Raw genomic sequence first — 24,559 nt, forward strand, 5'->3', positions numbered from 1 at the left:
AAGTCAAGCCAATTTTATTTGCATAGCCCCAGTATCACAAATTACAGAGTTGCCTCAGTGGGCTTTACAGCAACACAACACCATGTCCTTAGACCCTCGCATCGGATAAGGAACAAATCCCTAAAAAAAAAACTTTAACGGGGAGAAAAATGGGGAGAAACCTCAGGAAGAGCAACAGAGGAGGGAGGGAGGGATCTGGGATCTAAGTTTTGGCTTTTTTGTTTTAATTACATTGCCGCCAGTGGAGATGTCTGTCTCTCACTGTAAGACAAGAAATGTACCCTATTGTAAAAGCACACTAATATTTTAATAGCGTTAGATTTGACTCTCACAACTGCAACTTCGTCACCATTGGCGACCATAATAAAGTAAAGCTATAATAGTACAGTAGTCATATACCTGCCAGCTTCACCGCAGCCCCGCCATTTAAATTAGCAGCCTACGTTATTTTACAATCCAACCTCCAGTGTCACAAGTCTCTCCGATGTAGGCGTTTGCTTTTCGCCTGCCTCTCTGGTTTCCTTTCCTCACTTCTATCCTCGCTTTTCCCTCAGAGGGTTTTCCTGCTCACTCTCACATTCACTTTCTTTGTTTTAACCTTACTTCCTCGTCTCCCTTCCCCCCCTTTACACTTGCTTCCTTGCCCCCCCTCCCTCCCTCCCCTCTTAGAATCTGTTTCTTTCATTCCCACTGATTTCTTTCCTTCCTTCTTTCTTTCATTTTTTTCCTAGGATCCTTCCTTCCTTCCTTCTGACAGTTGCCCAATTGCAGGTTGTATTTATATTCTTTTCATTTGTTTTCCTACCCCTAGAAAAGCATGTACCAGTCACTGGGGACAATAACATGTTTATGGTTCACTTGTTCCATTATGGACTTCGCTATGGACAGACTGACACTATGGACAGTGTCAGTCTACTGACACTGTAAGGTCATGATAGTGGTTTAAGCCAGTTGATATAATTCCAAAGACTGTGCATATGTCTGAGTTTTGTAGCGTTTATGATCTACTTAAAGAAACTAGTAAACACAAGCCTTTAACAACCTAAACGTTTTTCAAGTATATATTCATGCAACAGGCTTCCCAGTTAATATGTGAGCTGAATTTTGTAGACATAATGAGGACAGAGATGAGGCACTGTGGGGTTTTGTCCTTGTGCTCTGCCAGCCTCTTTGCGCCACCTTCATATATGATATACAGACTATATTCAGAGTGCCTACTGCTTCATGTGGTAGTGCCTGGGTGGACACTTACCTTCTCTGCTGTGATTTGACCATTATCTGGAAACTGCCGTTCGATCCACCGACTTCATCAAATTCACCCTTTGCGACTTTGTTCAATACTTTAGCACTCCTGGTCACACGCATCAAAGGTCACCAAGCTGAGGAGAACTTCTGAACAGAAATCTGAATTTGAATTTACTTTTAGATTTACACGAATCACACCATTTGATTTGAAAGACCTTATTTAAATAGATGCACCATTTCATTATACACAATGTATTAAAGTTCTGTCGTAGCACAAATCTCACATTGTTTCTAAAAATACCAACGAGAAGAAGGACATCTTGCAAAAGTTACAATTTACTGTTTCTGACAGTTCTGTTGATTTCATATTAAAAAACCTAACGTTTGAATTATGTGTGTGTGTGTGTGTTCGTGTGTGTGTTCGTGTGTGTGTTGTAGTTGTCTTCTCTTCAAGGATGCTGCAACTGGTTGCCAACCAAAAGGTGGAGAAAGAAGAAATATTTGGGAGAAAGATGAATAGGCTACATTATATCACACATACACACACACACACACACACACACACAAAATAATAATAATAATAATGATAATAATAATGGCCGTTCATAAAGATGAGGGCAGTTGTAGACTCTCATGTAGCTACCCTTGTCTTTATTAACAAGCTTATTTATTCAATTAACTTTCATACTATTTAAATCTTTTTAAGATGTGCTCCTCTCATACAAGCCAAATATTGATCACTTATTGATCAGCTTTCAGACGTCATAACTGGCACTGCTCAGCAGGAAATGCTATTGAAAAATGTCCAACTTGCACCTTTTCCCACAGTCGTTCAACAGGAAGTAGTTGTCAACTTCACCTGATCTCTCTTGATGGAGACCCCATCATCGCCTCGGTGTGCTCTCTGTGGTTTAATCGGTGTAAACACAGCCTGCAGAAATTTAGAGCGAAGCTAAAGCTAATTTAAATCTCAATTTATGAGGAAAAATGAATATAATAGACCGCCCAATAGCCAACATTTGTGAATACATATCTTGTTCATCATGTGTGGCACCTAGCGACAACTTGTAAATCAGAGAGAAAATTCAGAATCTTTCAGTCATGGGCGTCCGGGTGGCATGGTGGGCTATTCCGTTGCCTACCAACACGGGGATCGCTGGTTCGAATCCCCGTGTTACCTCCGGCTTGGTCGGGCGTCCCCACAGACACAACTGGCCGTGTCTGCGGGTGGGAAGCCGGATGTGGGTTTGTGTCCTGGTTGCCGCACTAGCGCCTCCTCTGGTCGGTCGGGGCGCCTGTTCGGGGGGGGGGGGATAGCGTGATCCTCCACACACGCTACGTCCCCCTGGCGAAACTCCTCACTGTCAGGTGAAAAGAAGCAGCTGGCGACCCCACATGTATCGGAGGATACATGGTGGTCTGCAGCCCTCCCCGGCTCGGCAGAGGGGGTGGAGCAGCGACCGGGATGGTTCGGAAGAGCGGGGTAATTTGCCAACCCACCCCAAAAAAAAAAGAAAAAGAATCTTTCAGTCATAATTTTATAACTACAGTAGTTGGCTGTGCTTGACTTCGCTGCTCGCTCTCACATTGAAATCGGTTTCATTTGTCTGTCACAAGCTTAACTTTCAAAAGCAACTCACCAATGTTGAAACACACACCAAGGCCTTAAATGGCCTAAATTGGTTCTGTGTAGCAACTAAAACCATGTAGAAAGGTCAGCAACATAATCTGGGGGCACCATCATAGGTTGATCATCAGCTAATACCATCTTAAATTAGTCACCAGCAAATACCAGCCCGATGCACCACCTGCAGCTGTTCCGCCGGTTTTAAAACGCCAAAACAATGACCAGCAAGAACCAGCTAGAAGCAAGCTGGTCAGCTACGCTCAACGGTTAAAACCGAAACGAAACCATGCCCTAAGCCTGTCACCGCGGGATCGTTAAAGCAATGACCTTGTTTCTTCATTCATTTGTTCCCAAAGGCATCTAGTCCCAGTCCCAGTGTGAGAAAGGTAAAGAGCCCACAATTTAAGATATGCTATTTAACACCCGACATCTCCCTTACAGTGACATGTAGGGACACCATTCTGGTGGGAGCCTGCATGCAACCATAAGTTAATTTGAATTAGACACATCAACAGGCTGAAAGTGAAGGTGGTGGAAGGAATCTGGTCAATGGGAAGAGAGGAAATAGGAACGCAAAGAAGGCCTGCCTATTGGGTGGGAGCGGAAAAGGTAGACTGCCACTTCTCACACACACACACACACACACGCACCAACACACAGGTCCACGTACTCACACATACAAAGTTTTCTCCATGTGTGCTATTAATCTGGTCGGGAGAAAACCTTAATGTCTATAGGTCTTGTTGTAATGAATTCCGCCTGCTGTTTCGGTGATGTTGTGAACACACATCCCTTGAAGGAACCAATTATTTCTGCCCTAATGCTTGCATTCCTCCGCGTCTAAATTAATATCTCCAACCCCGTGGGTCTGAGTGCATGTTTGTGTGCATATGTGCACATGTAGGCTTGCATGTGCATGTTGAGTTTGTATGCACCTATCCAATAATTATGCACACGTGTGCATGCAATGCAAACGTATTCCCATGTGCATGCGTGCTGTTCATTTGTGAATAAGCGTGTATCTGTGCATGTCTGTGTTGTGCACGAGTACGTGCGTGTGTTGTATAATGAAATCCTCACCTGTCCTTAGCCATCTCAGTAATTACAAAGCCCAAGCTGGGTTGGCCAGTGGGGAACCCTGCGTTTTAGCAGCAGGCTTAGTTTGGCCCTCAAAACAACAGCTGCTCGGAAAGGAGGGTAAATGGCTGCCCTCTGTTCCCCAATAACAACAAGTACTTTTCCATTCGACTTTAATACATAGTCTTAAAACAATTCAATTCCTCTGTTATTGCTAAATTTCCCGTGACAGCAATCTGATTTGGATTTAGTATGAATTAGGGACATAACCACAAATGGTTAACGCTCCAATCCATTGAACTCATGAAAAAAAATATCTTCATCATCATATTCAGCTCCATCTTTCCCCTCTCTACCATTCCCCTACTGACGACATCATCACCACACTAAATTTTCAAATCTTTATTACCATTTTAAGGTTACTTGACATGCTAAGTCAAGTCAGACCATCCACTGAAGTCGTTTGACTGAGTTAGCTGGAATCAGCTGGTATCACTTAGTAGCTATTATTTTGCTAATTTTCACTGTCTAATTTTGCTAATCTCTTGGTCGTAAGCAAATGATTTGGGACTTGTCAGTACATTTTTGCTTTAAACTACCAAAATAGGCTTTATTTTACTTTGTTGGAAAGTGTTCATCTTGTTTGTATATCTCCTTAGATATTCGGGAGCAGTCAAATTTCCCCTAAAAAAAAAACACCCTGAGAATCAGGCATCACCACCAATATTCAGATTTTAATATCACTAATGGCAAACAGGCAAAATCACCACTTAAACAGTGTGATTCAGGACATGGTATTCACTGATATGAATTGAGCCTGATGTGCTGTAATTTTGTTGGAAGTCCAACAACCGGACAAGTTTGCCATTCACATCTTCAGAGTAAACATAACAGTGGTACCTGCTGTGACCATTGATGTTTAAATTTTGCTGGTTGGCCATTTATGACCTCCTGTAATGCGAGAGGGTATGTGCCCTAATGCATGTAAATGTTGTATCAAAGTAAAACATCCCAAAAAGCTTATGAATGAGGGATTGGGGGAGGCACTTCCCTTGTCATCGCTGAAGGGCAGCCTCTCCCCACACAACAGCCAAGCTTTGAAAAAGCAGAGTAATGGTGAGAACTTCAGTGGAACCACTTGTGTACCCTGAGGCATGCCATCACCGTTTGAAATGCAGGGCCAACGGCCAGGGTCCAAACTCTTTCTGCTGGCATCTTTGTTTTGTAATTAGCAGGAGACAGGGGGATTGAGGCAGGGGGATCAAGCGAGAGAGCCCTCATCAGAAACCAGATAGTACTTTTCAAAATAGCGGTTCTGATCTCTACCGCTCTCAGGGGACTTGGTGTGCAAGCTGATATCTGTCTGTTCTTGGAGAAAGATGAGAGTGGTGTGAAGCTGAGGCGACGAAACAGCCAGGTGAGTGAAGAAAGGTGTTGCGCAATATTGTATGGGATTTGTCCTTGTGGAGAGAGAGACCGACAGACAGACAGACGGACAAGGTGAGAAAATGGACAGCCAATGAAATGACCTGAATTTTAAATGGAATAATTTCTGACATTCATTGGTTGTGATAGAGAAGGAAGATTAATAGAAAGATATCCATCTCTTTCTCTGTCCACCTCTCTTTCTATAGATATTGTAAACTATTGTTTACATGCCCCCCTCCCCCCCACCATAAACACACAGTGCCCCAGAATGTGTGGAATGGCGTTTAGGGGTTTGTTTCTCTGCCAACACACACACACACACACACACACACACACACACACACACACACACACACACACAGCGCCACAGCTGTCAGCTTAGGCTCTCATCCATCTTGCACCGAGATGCCTGTACATCCAGTCATGCTATATTCAAACAACCCCACCGCCGGTCTCCACAGCAATAGGAATCCCTATGTCAAATATCTGAGAGCAATAGAAAATTCAGACCCGGCGGCAGGAGAGTCATAGTTATGATCCGTCCAATCCTCATGCAGTGACCTTGGAATTTTGCGATTCAACTATTCATTTTAGTGTCTGACATATACACACTGTCCTGCCGTGACCCCTGTATGTGTTGGTGTGTGTGTGTGTGTGTGTGTGTGGCAGGGGGGTTTAACACCAGATCAGGGATAACACTGTCCTAAGCAGCTGTCAAGTGTGAGGTGAGCTGAGAGGTTAGCTGGCTGTGAGCTGTCAAAATCCGTTTTGTTAACACCGCCACAACATATGGAAAAAGTGGAAAAGGAAACCTGTGAAGGCACACACCAAAGAGAGTCAACCACCCAAGATAACGAGTAGGGTTGGCAAGGGACAATCGCTACCGCCAATCCGTTGCACTGACCGACAGAAAGCAAAAGCAGCAAAGTCAATGTGCACAAAATATTTGTGGTTGGCTTGTTGACATGTCCTGGTTTATCAGTCATTGAGAACAAGTCGAGGTTTATTGTTTCTGTGTCCCCAGTAGCACAGGGACGCTGTTATGCTGTAGACAAAGAGACCTGGCAGTGTGTTCTGCACCCCACGGCAGCCTGCAGACCCTGTTTTAGCCTGGAGATCTGCCCTTTATGTGCTATATTCCACTGCAAGCTGCAAACTGCTTTTTCCATGTCAACATCAGGTGGCTAGGATGAACGCTTAACAACTATACTGTTGAACCACAGTGGGAAAATGACCGGTGCTGTGCCAGGGGGATTTTATCACACATTTTGTTTGCTTTGTTTGTTTTTGGTTTTTTTTTCATATCACTCCAAATTATAAGAAAGCCCATTACGAAAATAGTTAGGGAGGATGGTGTGAGAAAGAAGAAAGGAATGGGCGAACATGCCAAAAGTCTTGCCATGTGCTGGATTCAGACCCATGACACAGATATATGGTATTCTCCTCAGCCTGCTTGGCAAACAATACGTCCTAAAAATGGCACGGCAGGAAGCGGCTATGCTGTTATTCTCTTATGTCCCTGTACATAGTTGCAGCCCACATAGGTGATACTGTTACACGTTCCTATATCCATCAGATGATGTGGCTATTGTCTTTGCAGCAAAAGTAATCCGCCTTCAGAATCTCAAACAATGTTTTATAAATAGTGCCCGGAGTATGTGCGCCCCTGTGTGTCTTTGGACAAGATACACAGAAACAGAGTTGGTTGTTCAGTTGGCGTGTGACATCAGGCGCTTTGAATGTGAGAAATGGGCGTTCCACTGAGCCTTGGTACTTTAGGAGTGGGCCCTGCCCCTCTGGTCCACAGAAAGTTCCAGAAAGGCGCTGGAATAAGTTGCCAATCGTCACCACAGAGAGACCCCCAGAGACAAAAGAGAAGACTTGTTTCCACGACTCTTTCTGAAGAACGATTGCTCCCGCAGGTCAAGATAAAGACGAGCTTTCTGTAGCTTCCACCAAAGAAGAAGAAGCCCAGAAGAACATTCTTGTTCTCTTCTCATCCCTCCTTTCCTTCCTCGACACCCCATCTCTCCTCTTCCAGCTCATAGTAGGAGCCCACAACCAGAAGAGGCAAGGTAATAACCCGCTCATCATATACTTCTTTTTTTTTTTTTTTTTTTTTTGGAAAGAATATATCCGAAAGATCGACATTTCAAGACTGAGCAAAACTGAGTAAAACAATCAAGTATTCCCTAAAAATGTGTATCTGAAAGTGGTTCCACGGGTTTGAGGGTCACAGGTCTTAGCCGCTAAGTATTTGTTTTATCCCTCCTAATATTATTTGTGTGACGACGTAGATGTTTGTGCGTATATGGTTGCTCCTTTCTGGTGACTATGGCAGCTGTGGTGCCAACAGATGAGTCGGTTGGTTTTCATGTGGGTAACCTCTGATAACAGAAGCTACGCACATCTGATACCAATACACACACAGTTCAGATCTTGAGTTCAGATGCTCACACTGTCATTGCATCCGGCACAGCATTTCATCAAGGTATACATTGAATATATGAATACGCGTCATTCTATCTATCGCAGACACAGCCAATTGGTGGTCAACTAACATAAAACATGACTTGTCACCCTTTCTCTCCACCACTCTCCCCCAGTGCCTAGGAGAAGCCGCGACGTTTTACGAACGCCCAGCAAAGCCAGAGTCCCCTCCTCCGCTCCTCTCCTCCCTTCATCAGCAGTTCCTCCTCTCGAGACACCCCCCACCCCTCTCACATACACCTCCCACCCCCCCACCCCCATCTACGACACCAGGATGGACCGCTCGGTGCAGGAGCTCTTCCTCAACTTCATGATCGTCTTAATCACCGTCCTGCTGATGTGGCTGCTGGTGAAAACCTACCAGGACTGAACCATGGAGCAAAATAAATAAATAAAATCCGTGGCAGGAGGTTGAGACGGGAAATGGCAGGAGGAGGAGGAGGAGGAGGGGTGGAAAGATGGAGATGGGGTAGAGGGAAGGCAGGTTGATTCAGCGTGCCTTATCTAGCCTGGTTAGTGCCAGACTTTGCCATTGAACAATATCACAGACACTGCGTTGACATCTTTTCATTCGCACCGGAGGCTGTGTTCGTAAAACTGATGAGAATAGGAAGCAAGCATCCACATTAACTAGCATGGTCAAGGGCTGCAGTAGTATCTAATCAAACTAGGGTAGAAAAAAAAAGTCAAAACATGGCAGAAAGCTAATCCAGATTTGCCATAATGTTCCAGCCCCGCTTAAATCACCGGCAGACCGGATTTCGTATCCTGCAATACTTCATGGATACAGTGAAGGAATGTGGTGAACCTGGAGTGGGAAAATGAGAGTGGGTTTTTTTTTTTTTTAGCTGTGTCACCCTCTCCTGGGTCATGTTATGTTATGTAATCCAGTACAGCTCACCTCATTTCCTCATTCAACGAGGTTTGAATGAAACATGCCGTTTTAGTCTCGGTCTCCCTTCATTATGGAGCGTGTTGAATGCTCCCGCATACCAAGAGTGGATGCATCAACCACACTTGTTTTACTGACAGAGAAGAAAGTCAACATCAACCACTTAGCATTGCATTATGTTTACTTTTTGTTGCCATAAAACAGGTTTTCTTGCGTATCGTCTCTGGGTTTGTTTTGTTTTTTGTTTTTTTGTTTTTTTCTCAACAGTATCTTATCATACAGTCAGCTGTGGAACTATGGAGTTCATTGTTCCTCCCTCGAGTGTCTTAATCCTCACATGCAATTCAGCTGTGGTAACTAACACGAACCTGTCATTGATACTGCTGTGATCCATCCCAGCACTGAAGCCACCTTGCATACGTTTCTGAACATGCTAAATGATCTAACTACGCCGCCGTTCAAGATTACACACATTTCTGCATACGGACAGAAAGCTGTTGACAAACATTTTGGAAAACTTTTCACCCGGAAAACAGGAAAACTGCCAAACATTGACACGTGCTGTGGCGTCGTCATGTACAACATTAAGAGGAAGGGTGAGCGTGGGCGCACAACAGTCTCGAAGGGAGCGAAGGCAGGTCGTCTAAAATTAAAATCTACTCAGAGAATTGAAATGTAATACCCATGATATAAATCCAGTTGAGGTTTATGTGCATAAGGAGGTTTTCCTCGCGTCAGAAAACAGAAACACGCTAATCTGTGATGTCATCAAGTGACAGATTACAGAACTGTCCCGCAGACAAGAAGTCCTGAGACCAGCTTTTGTGAAACTGTGACAGTACATCGGGGCATAATTCTGGAGATGTGCTTGGATAATGTAGCTGAGATTTGATAATAACACTGAAATTAAACACCTACTTTGTGTGAAGTGTAGAAAACCTCCATTAAGAAGCAGATTCCTTCGTTCATTCAAAATAAGTGCAGCCTGAAGCATCTCTTGATGACATCATAGATTTGAATCTCAGCTGTTGGCTTCACAAATATGATCCACTTGCTGGATTTCCCATATGCACATACATACATACATACATACATATACATAAATATCATTTGGTAACTAAAATAGGATTTCTAAAAAAGTAAAGTCTTTTCACCCGACCCGGTTCCTCCATGGGAGGTTGATTGACAGGGCGAAAGATCCTGGAGCAGCGTCAGCTGCCTCAAATATAACAACAAAACAGTCATGTATTAAAATCGAAAATACAAAAAAGAAAAAGGAGAAAAAAAAGCAATGACTAGGCCAAGGTTGTTGCATGTTATGGCGTGTCGTGTGTGGAGAGGTGGTGTGTTTTTATGTATGTGTGACAGAAACTGCAGAAACTGTTTGAGCTCACTCCTCCGCCGGAAATACTCCCTCCTCTCAGCGTCGAGAACTCCCTTCGGAATAAGCCTGATCAGTTGATTAAGTTGCACAGCCATCTATCCTGCACAAAAGTATGAAACTCGGAGGGGGGGGGTTACTGGGGTTAAGAGAGAGATTTACTGAAAAAACTCTGGGCCTCATTCATCAGTCGTTCGTACGTACAAACAGATTTGTTCTTATGCTCCCATGGAATATTTTAGCCCTGACCTTTGTCTCAGAGGCAGTGTAGAACCTGGGTGACCCCTGAATTTAGACACCAATTGGCTAACACTGATGTCTTATCAAGCCTGGGTGATTGCTCGTTGCAAGAGGTAGACAATAGATGTTAGGGGGAAGGAATTACAAATACCCATCAGGCTTTGCTTATGACTGTCAGACAATCTTGAGAGCTAAAAACATCCCATGGGTTTTTAATAACATCATTTCTGTCCATTCATCCATTATCCAAGCTGCTTATCCCAGCAGGGGTCATGAGATGCTGGCGCCTATCGCAGCAGTCATTGGGCGGCAGGCGCTGAGACACCCTGGACAGGCCGCCAGTCCGTCACAGGGCCGACACATACACACATTCGCACCCAGGGACAATTTAGTATGGCCGATTCACCTGACCTACACGTCTTCGGACTGCGGGAGGAACCAGGAGGAACCCAGGACCTTCTTGCTGTGAGGCGACCACACTAACCACTACGCCACTGTGCCGCCAATAATATCATTTATACCTAATAATATAATCGCTTTTAAGAACGAATTTGTAGGTACGAACGATCGTTGAATGAGGCCCAATGTGTTTTGTAATGTGAGTGACACGTATTGTTGACATGTATTGTTAAACACATGTTCTTCCACTTGCATGCATGTGTGTTTGTGATAATCTTACATAGTCAAATTCACTCCCCTGACAGGGCAGTGTATAGATCTGAGTGCAGTGTGTGTGCGTGTGCGTGTGCGTGTCTGTGTGTAAAGATTTATCATGCCACATCCCCGCTCTCCCCCCATGGGTCTCTATATCTGTTGAAGCTGATGAGCTGACAGTGGAACTCGGTGAGGGCTTTGGGCATGGGCGCCACTTCCTCCCACTGACACCTCCCATTGTGGTACACCTACACAGACGACAAGGGGCAGAATGAGAGAATAAATAATAATAATAACAATAATAATAATAATAATGGATTACATTTATATAGCACTTTATTGTGATACCCAAAGCGCTTAATAAACATTAATAATAATAAAATAAATATAAACAAACAAATAAATACAAATGAAAATAACAAATGAAATAATAATAATAAACATTAATTAATAAACAAGCACTTAATAAACATCACATGTAAAAAAAAACATTAAAAGGTAAGAATTATAAATGATTAAAAAAATCCCTCGACAATTCCAGGTATAACTCCAAAAAAGAGGATGCCATAATGCAAGTTCCTAACTGATAATAACTGCATAAACACCATGAACTAGTATACTGCTGATGTGTAAGGTGCTGGCCTACAGCAGAGGAAAATAAAGCAGTATTCCATGAAGAAATTAAAATGTTACATATGGTCAAATTGGTTGGATGGCCTTTGAGTTTACATGACTGCAGGTATGATCATTTCATTTTGTCTGCAATGGAATAAATTTAATGCCCTGCGTAAATGGGGCTCATCGTAGCTTGGGGAGGTACTGATTGTTCGGATCAGGCGTCCTTAAACTGTTTGGGCCTGTTCCCATGAGTGTCTCAGAATAACTTGTATGAATCATACTGAGAGTTTGATTAGAACTGCAAATACTCCTACCCCAGAGTGGGGAGTTAGCTGTGAAACATACACTCTCAGCTAGGACTATGACCCTTCCTGAGAGAGACTGTGACAGCGATATCTTACAACACACCGAGCCGCGAAATCTTGATTGGAGTTTTGTCTGCACTGCACAACATATTTCATGGACTTTTAGGGATAATCATTGTTATCAAGCAAGGGACTTCCTGGGCTTGCGTGGGGTCTGTGTTCAAACATGAAACGTCTGTCGCTGAGCATCCTTGAGGCATGCGTAGACCGGGTCATTCGGAAGCTAACTGTATGGATAGTCAAATAGTTTGCATCCATTACAGTTTGAGAATTTATGCTGCAGCATCATTTGCAATTCACAAGCTGGAGGTAACATGGGGATTCGAACCGGTGAGCCCCATGTTGGTAGGCAACAGAGTAGACTGCTATGCTATACCCGGATACCCCTGTGTTTCATTTATAAGACCAACAGCATCCAAAAACCACACAATTTGTGTGAAAGTGGGTTGATTCTGTGTTATTTGAGTGGTGGGTAAATAGATGAACCTGCGCACTAGTGAAGACGATGTTAAGGCAATCGAAGTTTGAGTTATCATTCTGCTGATGGATGTTTAGGAAGTTTGAGCTAACATTCTGCTGATGGATGTTTAGGAAGTTTGAGTTATCATTCTGCTGATGGATGTTTAGGAAGTTTGAGTTATCATTCTGCTGATGGATGTTTAGGAAGTTTGAGTTATCATTCTGCTGATGGACGTTTAGGAAGTTTGAGTTATCATTCTGCTGATGGACGTTTAGGAAGTTTGAGTTATCATTCTGCTGATGGACGTTTAGAAAGTTTGAGTTATCATTCTGCTGATGGATGTTTAGGAAGTTTGAGTTATCATTCTGCTGATGGACGTTTAGGAAGTTTGAGTTATCATTCTGCTGATGGACGTTTAGGAAGTTTGAGTTATCATTCTGCTGATGGACGTTTAGGAAGTTTGAGTTATCATTCTGCTGATGGACGTTTAGAAAGTTTGAGTTATCATTCTGCTGATGGATGTTTAGGAAGTTTGAGTTATCATTCTGCTGATGGATGTTTAGGAAGTTTGAGTTATCATTCTGCTGATGGATGTTTAGGAAGGGCCTAAACCACAACTTTTGCATTGTTGTATTTTCTGGTTGTGGAGACGTGCAGAGTTGCAGCAACTTTTGTTTCTGCAGACATGGCACAAAATCTGTTTGCTGATGGAGAATTTGTGACCCAGATTAAGTCACCCACAAAAAGTGTGCTGTTAGAATCAAGTCACTGTCAGGCGTTCCCAATACACTGCTCTTGCCATGGCAAGTCTTTATCTCCACGCCATCTGCTGGGGACATTTTACAAGTTAGGACACATACGTATTGAGCTCTTCTAAATACTTGTGGCCTTTGGAAATCTTTCTAAGGAAAGCAATGCTGATATTATGCTTTTACTCTTATTTGTAAAAGTAGGACTGACTTTTCATCCTTTCAGGCAGTAAGGAGTGATTTTCTAATCTGAGATGCTTGATAGCCACTGTTCTCAAACCTTCTCAAACCTTAATCCATGCTCATGAGCAGGGCCGCCGCCCCCATAACGCGCATCACGCACTGTGCGTAGGGCACCAACTGCCGGAGGGGGCACCAGGATTATTTATTTATTTATAATTTTCATAACGATTAATTATTTAAATTTAAGACGAAGCACAATTATAATCGGTATCATAAGACCATTATAGGTAATACAAAGATATACATATTTCCCCAGAATAATAAAATGAATTATGGTGCCCCCCTCCTCCTTCTTCCTATGGTCTGTGCGATTGCACCTAACAAACTCAAGCCTGGCGCTAACTTAAATGTTAGCTCCACACTATGGCTTCAATAAGGCAACATGAGTCGGGAGCAGAGAGGTGAAAAAAGAAGAAGCAGCGGGACGACACTCGTGCATCACTTGCAGGTATGTTTTAGACATGTTAATTCTTAAAATACTGTAAAGTGCTTAAAAGTTAGCCTTGGAGTGCATAACATACATAGCCTAACGGTAGGAAACATCTTGCTGGTAGTTTGTGCACCACCACACGGCCGGGGGGGGCACCACAAAGCAATTACGCCTAGGGCACCCAAATGGCTAGCAGCGGCCCTGCTCATGAATACATCGGCCTTTGTGGCCATGTAAGGACCCATCAAAGTTGCATCTTGTACCCATGTGAGTGGCCTGTAAATGCAGAAATACCCCGGATTGTGGCTGAACACCCTGTCTATGAATCTGCCAAGTACATTTTCTTTTCTCACCTGAACCTCGTCTGTGATCTCGTCTGGGGAGAAGTCTCCCCCCAGGAGGTAGATTCTGTCTCTGATGCCCACGGCCCCAGCATTGAACCCTGCACACTCAAACGAGCCCTCGCCCTTCCACACATTTGTCTCTGGACAAAAACTGTATACCTAGGAGAGAAATGGGAGCCAAAGAACAGTATGAGCCCCCAGCACTGTTTAACAGCCACTGAACTAACTTGTGTTTGGAAACCATTTACTGTAATCCAGTTTTGAGGGGGTTGAATTAACTGATCCAAACTACCAAGTATCCATCCTTTTCTTCCCTCTTTCATCCCCTTCCCCTTCCCTACATCACATCTTAATCTCACAACTCTGCTATCCCTCTATTCCTCTTTTTATCAACCACAAAATCACATTTCATATATATAACATGTGATATTTTTAATCACTATTTTACTGATAGGCACTTTTAAACTTGGTTTTAAAAAGTGTTATATGAATTAAAAAAACATATCATTCATTCATCATCTCACTTTATGAGATGACAGGTCACAAAGGTGTAGCGTGTCGTTCATGGACACAGCCTTGACCAGCGTCGCATGAAAGAACTGGCCGAACTCTGCCACCAGACGGCTCCACTGGTCCTGTTTGGCGTCATAGCAGAAGAAGCAGTCAAGAGACGGGTTAAAGGAGTCTGTGATCTCCACCTCTGAACCCAGCGTGTAGATAACGCTGCCACAAGCACTGGCCTCAGGATAGTAGATGGCTGTAGGCAGGTGGCTGACTGAGCACCAGCTCTGAGACAGGGGATCATAATACTCCACCTACATTATATTGTATAGGATAGAATAGAATAGAAAAGAACAGAATACTCTTTATTAGCCATCTTGTACATACATACAAATGAAATTTACTCTCTGCATTTAACCCATCCTAGCTGTGTAGCCAGGAGCAGTGGGCAGCCACCGTGCAGCACCCGGGGACCAGCTCCAGTTATGTCTTCCCATTGCCTTGGTCAGGGGCACAAGCTGGAGTATTAACCCTAACATGCATGTCTTGTTTTTTTTTTATTCCCCCCCTTTCTCTCCCCAATTGTACCCATCCAATTACCCACCCTTCTAAGCCGTCCTGGTCACTGCTCCACCCCCTCTGCTGATCCAGGGAGGGACAGCAGACTACCACATGCCTCCTCGGACACATGTGGACTCGCCAGCTGCTTCGTTTCACCTGACAGTGGGGAGCTTCGCCAGGAGGACGAAGCGCATGGGAGGCTCACGCTATTCCTCCCCAGTTCCCCCTCCCCCCTGAACAGGCACCCCGACTGACCACATCCGGCTTCCCACCTGCAGACGCGGCCAATTGTGTCTGTAGGGATGCCCGACCAAGCCAGAGTTAACACGGGGATTCGAACCAGCGATCTCCGTGTTGGTAGGCAATGGAATAGACCGCTACGCTACCTGGACGCCCCACATGCATGTCTTTTTTGATGGTGGGAGGAAACCGGAGTGCTCGGAGGAAACCCACGCAGACATGGGGAGAACATGCAAACTCCAAACAGAAAGGACCTGGGACAGCCTGGGGTTTGAACCCAGGACCTTCTTGCCTTGAGGCAACAGTGCTAACCAATGGGCCACCGTGCTGCCTTAACTAAAGCTGAATTTGGCCAATTCTTGTACGATGTGTTCACATTTCAGTGTCGATATATACTGTATATTTGGCAGTCAGACAGATAGGCAGGCAAAAAGAAAAAAAAAGCAACAACCAGGATAATAGATGTCACCTCCAGCAGACTGAGAGCCTTCCCTATGGATCCCCTGGTCCTTCCACCAATGACATACACTCTGTCCAGGCAGGTCACAGCGGTGTGCATGGTACGGGGTTTCAACATGGCAGGTGCAGGGGTGCAGCTTTCTGTCACAGGACAGTAGCACCACACTTCATCTGTAGCATCGTGGAATGGCTCAGCCACATGGAGGCGGACTGCCCGGCAACAATTACCCCGGCAACCACCCGTCACAAATATCTTGGAACCATAAGACAGGGAAAAAGAGGACGCACATAAGGTGACTCAAGGGTCCCAGCAGCTTTGAAAACCAGGAACAAAAAGAAAAAGGTTTGTCTCTTGTCCAACAATCATGGTTTATGAAATCTACTCATTCGCTGTATAGTGACACCAAATATTGACGTGAAATGATGGGTCAAAAGGGGTTTGCTCTGATCCCCATCAGTACCAACAAATGGTTGAACATTTACAGACAAATACCTTTTCTGCTTTACTATACTATAATAATCTCTCTCTCTCTCTTGCTCTCTCGCTCTCTCAACCTACCTTCTCAGTGTAGCTAGTAAGGTGGGAGCCTGGTGGGTCTGGCATCATGGATAATCCTTGTCCCTGTCGCAGTTCTTTCCACTGGTCTGTTTCTAGACAGTAGCAGAATGAATGGCTGATCTCACTGTTCTCCTCTGTCTTATGGACGTAAATGTAGCTGTGGGTGGTGGCGGGCCTGGCATCACTAAGGAGGCCACAGAACTTAATCTGTCTGCTTCGGGCTTCGGACAGGAGGCTGACACAGGACTCGTCCTCACGGAGGAGAGTACTGGTATCCGACAGGGCCTAAAAGGGGTATTGTCAAACGCACACATGCAAGCACACACTGTTTTTCCTTGCTCCCCTACTCGGGTATTTGTTTTTCCCAGCAAAGCCACCCGCTGTAGTGTTTTACAATGTTACAATTTCATTTAGCAGATACTTTTATCCAAAGTGATATACATCTGAGAGTTAATACAAGGCAAGGCAAGTGTATTTGTATAGCACCTTATCATCACAGGAGACAACAATGCAAGTAAGTGCCAAAAAACTAGGTTCAAGTCCAATAGGACATATAGGTTTTAACAGGCAGTGTACAAAGGCAATGCATAGGGTACATAGAAGCGTTTTTTTGTGTGTGTTTTTTAATACCATCAGGTTTAATAAACATCCAGGTTTAGGAGGGCCTGGAGAGGCGGCGGTATGCACTGGAGAGAAGAGGAATGAAAGTCAGTAGGAGCGAGACAGAATACATATGTGTGAATGAGAGAGAGGACAGCAGAATGGTGAGGATGCAAGAAGTAGAGGTGACGAAGACATATGAGTTTAAATACTTGGGGTCAACTGAACAAAGTAACGGGGAGTGCAGAAGAGAGGTGAAGAAGAGAGTGCAGGCAGGGTGGAGTGGGTGGAGAAGAGTGTCAGGAGTAATTTGCAACAGAAGGGTACCAGCAAGAGTTAAAGGGAAGGTTTACAAGATGGTTGTGAGACCAGCTATGTTATATGGTTTGGAGACAGTGGCACTGACGAAAAGACAGGAGGCAGAACTGGAGGTGGCAGAGTTGAAGATGCTAAGATTTTTATTGGAAGTGATGAAGAAGGACAGGATTAGGAACTATCATATTAGAGGGACCACTCAAGTTGGACGGTTTGGAGACAAAGCAAGAGAGACAAGATTGAGATGGCTTGGACATGTGTGGAGGAGAGATGCTGGGTATATTGGGAGAAGGATGCTGAATATGGAGCTGCCAGGGAAGAGGAAAAGAGGAAGGCCAAAGAGGAGGTTTATGGATGTGGTGAGAGAGGACATGCAGGTGGCAGGTGTGACAGAGGAAGATGCAAAAGATAGGAAGAAATGGAAACGGATGATCTGCTGTGGCGACCCCTAACAGGAGCAGCCGGAAGTAGTAGTAGTAGATTAATCCCATCAGGTGTGGAAGTGTTCATGAAAGAGCTGGGTCTTTAGCTTCTTCTTAAAGATGGAGAGGGACTCAGCGGATCGAATGGAGTTTGGTAACTACAGAAGAGAAGAGTCTGGCTAGTGACTTAGGGCCCCGTTGTGGCGGAAGTGCCAGGCGCCTTTGACTGGCAGAGCATAGTGAGCGTAACTGAGTGGACCTGAATGAGGGAGTTCAGGTAGGCGGGAGCCGTTTTAGTTGTTGTTTTGTAAGCAAGCATCAAGGTTTTGAATTTGATGCTGGAAGCAACTGGGAGCCAGTGTACTGGTATAAACAGTGGAGTGACATGTGCTGTTTTGGGTTGGTTGAAGACCAGATGTGCCGCTGCATTCTGGATCATTTGCAGAGTAAGGAGTTGCAGTAGTCAATGTGTGATATTACAAGAGCCTGTACCAGGAGTTGTGCTGTATGGTCAGACAGATAGGGTCTAATTTTCCTGATGTTGTACAGGGCAAATATGCATGACCGGGCAGGGCAAATATGCACAATCGGGCAATCGCGGTCACCTGAACCTTAAAGGTTAGTTGGTCATCCTTCATAACACCCAGGTTTTTGAGCAGACTTTGTTGGCATGAGTTGGGTTGATCTGAGCTGGATATTGATCTGTTGTTGTATGGATGGCCTGGCTGGGATGACAAGGAGCTCAGTCTTCAATAGGTTAAGCTGAAGGTGGCATTCTTTTATCTATGCAGAGATATCAGCAAGGCATGACAATATCCATGCTGAGACTGTGAGGTCATCTGGCGAGAATGATAGGAAGAGCTGGGTATCATCAGCATAGTAATGGTATGAGAAACCATGGGAGTGGATGATTGCACCAAGTGAGGTGGTGTATATTGAGAAGAGAAGGGGACCGAGTACTGAACCTTGAGGTACCCCTGTGGATAAGCCATGTAGCTTAGACACTTCTCCCCTCCAAGATACTCTAACAGATCTCCCTGAGGGGTAGGACATGAACCAGTGGAGGGTAGATCTTCAGATACCAAGCTCAGTGACTGTGGAGAGGAGGATTCGGTGGTTAACCATGTCAAAGGCAGCCATCAGATCTAGCAACAATAAAGCTGAAGACTGACCAGCAGCTCTAGCTAAATGCAGTGATTCCATTACCGACAGGAGTGCAGTCTCAGTAGAGCAACCCTCTCAGAAAGGAATTTAGAGACTTCGTTAAAGACCTTGCACTCAAGTATTTTTGATAGAAATTTCTAACGTGTATTGTAACGTGTATGTAATGTGTGTTGTCTCATATCACATGTGCAGTCCAATAAACATGATGGGAGAGATCATGTTGCTGACTGGAGCCTCTGTTTCTACTGTTGATATAACTGTTATCATTATTGTTATTAGCTTATGTTCCCTGGATCCACTGATGCACCAGCATGTTGTATTAAATCTAACAAATCAGTAAATCAAACTGGTAACTTTGCACAGTGGTGTGCAAGTCTCTGTGTGTGTCTTCAAGTGCACTTGCACATGCACGTTTGTTCACCTGAAGTCCAGGTACTGGTACATGGTGCAGTCTGGTCAGAGAAAATAGTCCTGGCAACAGCTTCCGTCTCCCTGGGAGATCATGACATATCCATTTCAACAGAGACCTCACTACCACCTCCTCACTGGGCATGCTCAGAGCATCGGACCTTAAGCAGGCCTCCAACACCTCCACCTGTAGGAAGAAGATGTAGTGGTTCAAAAGGTTTTTTAGCATTTTTACTTTCAAATTTGACCTTGCACGGGGCAGCAACAAGATTACTTGTTCAATCAAAAGCAATAGTTTTGAACAAAATAAGCTTCGCAAAATGAGTCTTGACAAAGAGATTGAGGCTATGATTGCTGTTGTGCTGTCAGTGTCAGCCATTAAAAATGTAGTAAACCTTTAATTACAGTTTTGGAGCTGAAAAAATGTTGGTCTTTCTCTAGGATGGTAAAACAGATAGCATTGTTGATAAATCAAATCAAAATTTTGACCCAAATCACAAGGCTACTTTGAGGGGGAACGCCGATGATGTGCCTTTCTACTGGGGTGAACTGAAAATGATGATCACTTCCCTGATTTGCTGACACCATATGGGGGTATTAAAGGCACCGTTACCCAAAATTGCATAGCCAACATATTTGGGTTGTAGCTCATTAGGCTAATGAAACATGAGGTGAGAAGACACGCCAGTGTTATCCAACTAAACTCTCTGGGTAGACTTGTAAGAAACTGGGGTGAGGTCTTTACTACAACACTGACACACTTCAGTCTAACCCACACCTCCATCACTGTCCTCTACATCTACACCCCCTTTTTTAATCGTTTTTCTTAATGTTAGTGGTTGGACAAGTGTTTACTTCCTCTTTTAAAACCATAAACACTGCCATGGGCATGAGATGCTTCACATGATAAAAATGGCTTGGTCTAAAATTGTTGTAAATAAACATTGCTTTTCTTAATCATTCTGTATATCCATCCATCCATCCATTATCCAAGCTGCTTATCCGAATTGGGGTCGCAGGATGCTGGAGCCTATCCCAGCAGTCATTTGGCGACAGGCGGGGGTATATGTCCCAGAAGAACATCGTCTTTTCCATGTCTGTGAATGTTCTCATTCATCCAGGTCATGGTTATCCAAAGGAGTTGAATCAACTGCATCTGGACTGGGTATATATCCGTGAAGACGTTTCGCCTCTCATCCAAGAGGCTTCCTCAGTTCGTGCCTTTCTGACTAGACCAGGCGAAACGTCTTCACGGATATATACCAAGTCCAGTTGCACTTGATTCAACTCCTTTGGATTGTTTTTCCCATGATCCCATTCTGAACACATACCTTCATATCCAGGAAGTCCTTGGTCAAGGAGAGGTCATGGAAGTTCTGAACCACAAACTCATTGGCTTTTCGAAGCAGGGAAGCAGAGCCGTACCCTTCAGCAAGGGCCAAAAGAGTCAAACAGTTAGAAAGGTCAAGGGTTCCAATCAGGAAGTCACTGCAAGCTCTTGAGAGAACTGAGACCTGAGTGTAGAAACAGAGTAGACAGAAAACATCCACGTGAAGACAGCTTTTTCAGATTAGTGATGCATCAGAGTGATAGACGTGAACATCAGTCGAGAAAGTCATATTTGAGCCTCTCTTTCTGCAAATCCACAACAACCGTGTTTGCCCTGCATGTATAACTCTGGACTCAGTTCTAACCCAAGGACAACACTTCCACCAGATCAGTAATACCTCTTCAAGCCCACTAAGGCAAATTTGAAATTTGTGATAATGGGCTGTACAAATAAAAATGACCTGACTTGAAATGACTTGACTTCATACTAGTATGTAAAGTACGTAAATAAATTTTCACCCTTTACAGGACAAAAACAAGACAATAGCATCATGTTGACCCCCATCCATGATGCACTGATCAGCTCCCACCAGTAGATTAGTGGAGCACTATAAACCTTTTGCCCACTGCAATATGAGAAATGTGATGGCTGAGATAACTGATTTGTTTTGATATTTTATCCTCTATATTTGCCTATACGTGTTGTTAGTCATCCACCTTGTGGCGGATACACAGTACTACAGTGTGACAAACGGAGCGAGATGGATCACAAATTCATCAGGGTGGGGGACAGTTATTCTCACATGACATTCTCGTTGCTGCTGGTTGCAGTGGTTGTATTTGTACCTGCAGGAAGGATGCAAGTTGGAACAGCATGTCTATGTTGCTATCAGTGATGACTGCTTCACCAGAATAGGCAAAGTCAAGGAAGGAACCCACAGCCACTGAAGACTGGTTGCCCAAAGTTACTGAACCATCATCGCGCTCACGCATGTCCACCTCAAACATGACCCTAAACAAGGAACAATTACAGGTGATGTTAACAGTATAGAAGATGCATGAGGAAATTAATGTAAAGTAAGGGACAGAGACAGATGGACAGACAGAAAGACAGACAGACAGACAGGATTGATAGTGACAGATAAACAGGATATATATATATATATATAGATAGATAGATAGATAGATAGATAGATAGATAGATAGATAGATAGATAGATAGATAGATAGATAGATAGATAGATAGATAGATAGATAGATAGATAGATAGATAGATAGATAGATAGATAGATAGATAGATAGATAGATAGATAGATAGATAGATAGATAGATAGATAGATAGATAAAAAACAAGAAAGTCAAGCTAACATACAATACTTAGCTCGCATGAACACTGCCAACATCACTTATCATTAACATTAATGATAAATCACTCTGGAGGCAGTTTTAAGCACACTGGAATAAAATGCAAAGAACCTCAATCAATATGGTTGAATTATTTTCTCTGTGTATCTTTTCTTTCTTTCTTTCTTTATCTTGTTGTTGATGTATACATTTCTCCCCCTACTTTTCCTAGGTGTTTGGCACTTCCCCATCAGTTGCTGTGAGATATGCTCTGCTGCATTTATCTGATATTCTTAAAGTACACCACACAAGCACAGATATATTCTTATTCATTCTCTCTCTCTCTCTCTCTCTCTCTCTCTCTCTCTCTCTCTCTCTCTCTCTCTCTCTCTCTCTCTCTCTCTCTCTCTCACACACACACACACACACACACACACACACACACACACACACACACACACACACACACACACACACCCACGCACCATACAGACCTAAAGAAATCACTACATGCTGCTAGGACACAGCGGTGGCAGGGGAAGCTGTGCTGTTGGGTCTTAATGGTGAAGTCAAACAGCAGGCCTCGCTCCCTGAATGACCTGAGCACGCTCAGAATCTGCAAGCCATGGGATTCAGACACCCGCAGTAGAGTTTTGCGCTCCAGAACACTGTTGCATTGTGGAACAGTGCCAGGTTCTCCATTGGGAGGGCTGCTACAGTCATTGTGAGGGATATTGGGAAGGAAGGACAACTCGAGACGTTCATCCATCCTGTCAATGTCTGGCAGAGAGAGGGTGATCAGCAGGTTATGGGCAACAAATAACAAAAACCATTTCCTGTTGCATTCTCACACAATAATATCATTTGACCGTAATTATTTGGCTGTTACTGTGTAGCGTGTCCAAGATAAAGCAAGGGGGAGAGACAGACAGAAAGAGAGAGAGATGGGAAAGAGCTAAGAGACAAAAAATAGGAGTGCAGAAATGATTATTAATACCAGCTTCTGAATACCAATACGAGGCAAATACTCACTCATAGCAGTTCAATTCCTGGTTTAGGTCTAGTTAGGCAACTAATACAGTTGGGGCGGTAGCTTCGTTTCGCTCTTATCGCATAACCTCCAAGGACTTTGTGTCAAATCAAGCTGCTGCAATATATTTCACACGCAGCGTCCTCGCATTCTGAGCTGCAACGCAAACACAGATCGTCTGGAAAAAAGGGGGTAACGTTACTTACATTGTCAGCACCTTGGATAGCTCTCTCTTACTCATGCCGTTCTTACTTCCGGAAGAGAGGACTCGCACAAGGAAATGATTAAGACAAACTTGGTGTTTTTATATAAAAAAATTTTTTCTAAATAATGGATATTCTTATGCGATAACATTATTGTGCTGCATATATCGGTGTCGCTGCAAATTCAAATCGCTTTATTTAGCATTTAATTTGCGTTTGGGTGTTTATTTGCGCTAAACGGAGGCGCAATGCTTGCTGGGAATTGTAGTTTTTATGCCCCCAGACGCGACCGGAACGTCGCAGCTGGCGCCGGAGCCCGTTGTCGTTGCAAGTTGTTCCTGCAGATGTCGCTGTCGACCAGTTCCACAGTCGAGGAACTTGTAACTGGTTCGCAGTGTTTCTCAACCGGGGGTCCGCGGACCCCTAGTGGTCCGTGGTGTAATTGCAAGGGGTCCGTGAAAATAAAATACCTTTAAAAAAAAGATCCTATGACATTTGTAGAAATAGGATTATTTTACTCAAGAGATCTCGCTCCCGTTTGCATTGTTAAAAGTTACTGCATAAAAATTCTGTTGTTACATATATCTGAAAGTTACTGAATACATATTCTGTTTTGTTACATATATCTGAAAGTTACTGCATAAGAATTCTGTTTTGTTAACTATATCTAAGTTACAACTGAAAGCTCTTATTTTTGCCCCAAAGAGTGAATAAATGCTATAACGCAATTTAAAATGCAGTTTCTACTGTTTCTATCAAATTGCAACCCCCCTCCCCCAAGATCAGGTGGAGGGGTCCTCAGGGTAGATCAAAAATACGCAGGGGGTCCAGGACCCCAAAAAGGTTGAGAACCACTGCGTTACAGTAATGTGATTACAAAAAAATCGGGATCCGTTACAGCCGCTAAAATAAATAAGCCACAGTAATTATTGTTGTTGTTTTAGTTTATTGACGTTGTTGCACATATAATGCAACTTAATAAGGCATCAAATATGGAAAAACCGACTACCGTTTGAAATGTGGCTGTTTTAAGGATGCATTCTGGATACAGTGCTCATGCATGTAACTGCTTTGTGGGGATAGCTGGAACATGTCTGTGCTATACTTTCATTACTGCGCCCAGATTTAATGACGCGTCTGTTTGCGTATCTGCGAATTATCTATAGCGATTTTCACCAGGC

The 24,559-nt window shown here is 43.8% G+C and overlaps 2 protein-coding genes across 2 annotated transcripts; one reads left to right on the plus strand and one right to left on the minus strand.

The window, feature by feature from the left end:
• Positions 1 to 7,283: 7,283 nt before the first annotated feature.
• LOC130116132 (sarcolipin) lies at positions 7,284 to 8,957 on the plus strand. Its single transcript, XM_056284081.1, has 2 exons — positions 7,284 to 7,452; positions 7,984 to 8,957. The coding sequence occupies exon 2, from the start codon at positions 8,142 to 8,144 to the stop codon at positions 8,235 to 8,237; it is 96 nt and encodes a 31-aa protein (XP_056140056.1). The 5' UTR covers positions 7,284 to 7,452; positions 7,984 to 8,141; the 3' UTR covers positions 8,238 to 8,957.
• Positions 8,958 to 11,150: 2,193 nt separating this feature from the next.
• Positions 11,151 to 22,854, minus strand: kbtbd3 (kelch repeat and BTB (POZ) domain containing 3). Its single transcript, XM_056282885.1, has 9 exons — positions 22,640 to 22,854; positions 21,648 to 21,813; positions 20,804 to 20,986; positions 19,486 to 19,659; positions 16,564 to 16,848; positions 16,015 to 16,257; positions 14,768 to 15,058; positions 14,253 to 14,402; positions 11,151 to 11,282 (listed from the first exon to the last, which is right to left on the minus strand). Exons 2-9 carry the CDS (start codon positions 21,807 to 21,809, stop codon positions 11,151 to 11,153), a joined length of 1,620 nt encoding a protein of 539 aa, XP_056138860.1. The 5' UTR covers positions 21,810 to 21,813; positions 22,640 to 22,854.
• Between the last annotated feature and the right edge of the window lie 1,705 nt (positions 22,855 to 24,559).

Source organism: Lampris incognitus, chromosome 7 (assembly GCF_029633865.1).
Source record: "Lampris incognitus isolate fLamInc1 chromosome 7, fLamInc1.hap2, whole genome shotgun sequence".
Lineage (NCBI taxonomy): Eukaryota > Metazoa > Chordata > Actinopteri > Lampriformes > Lampridae > Lampris > Lampris incognitus.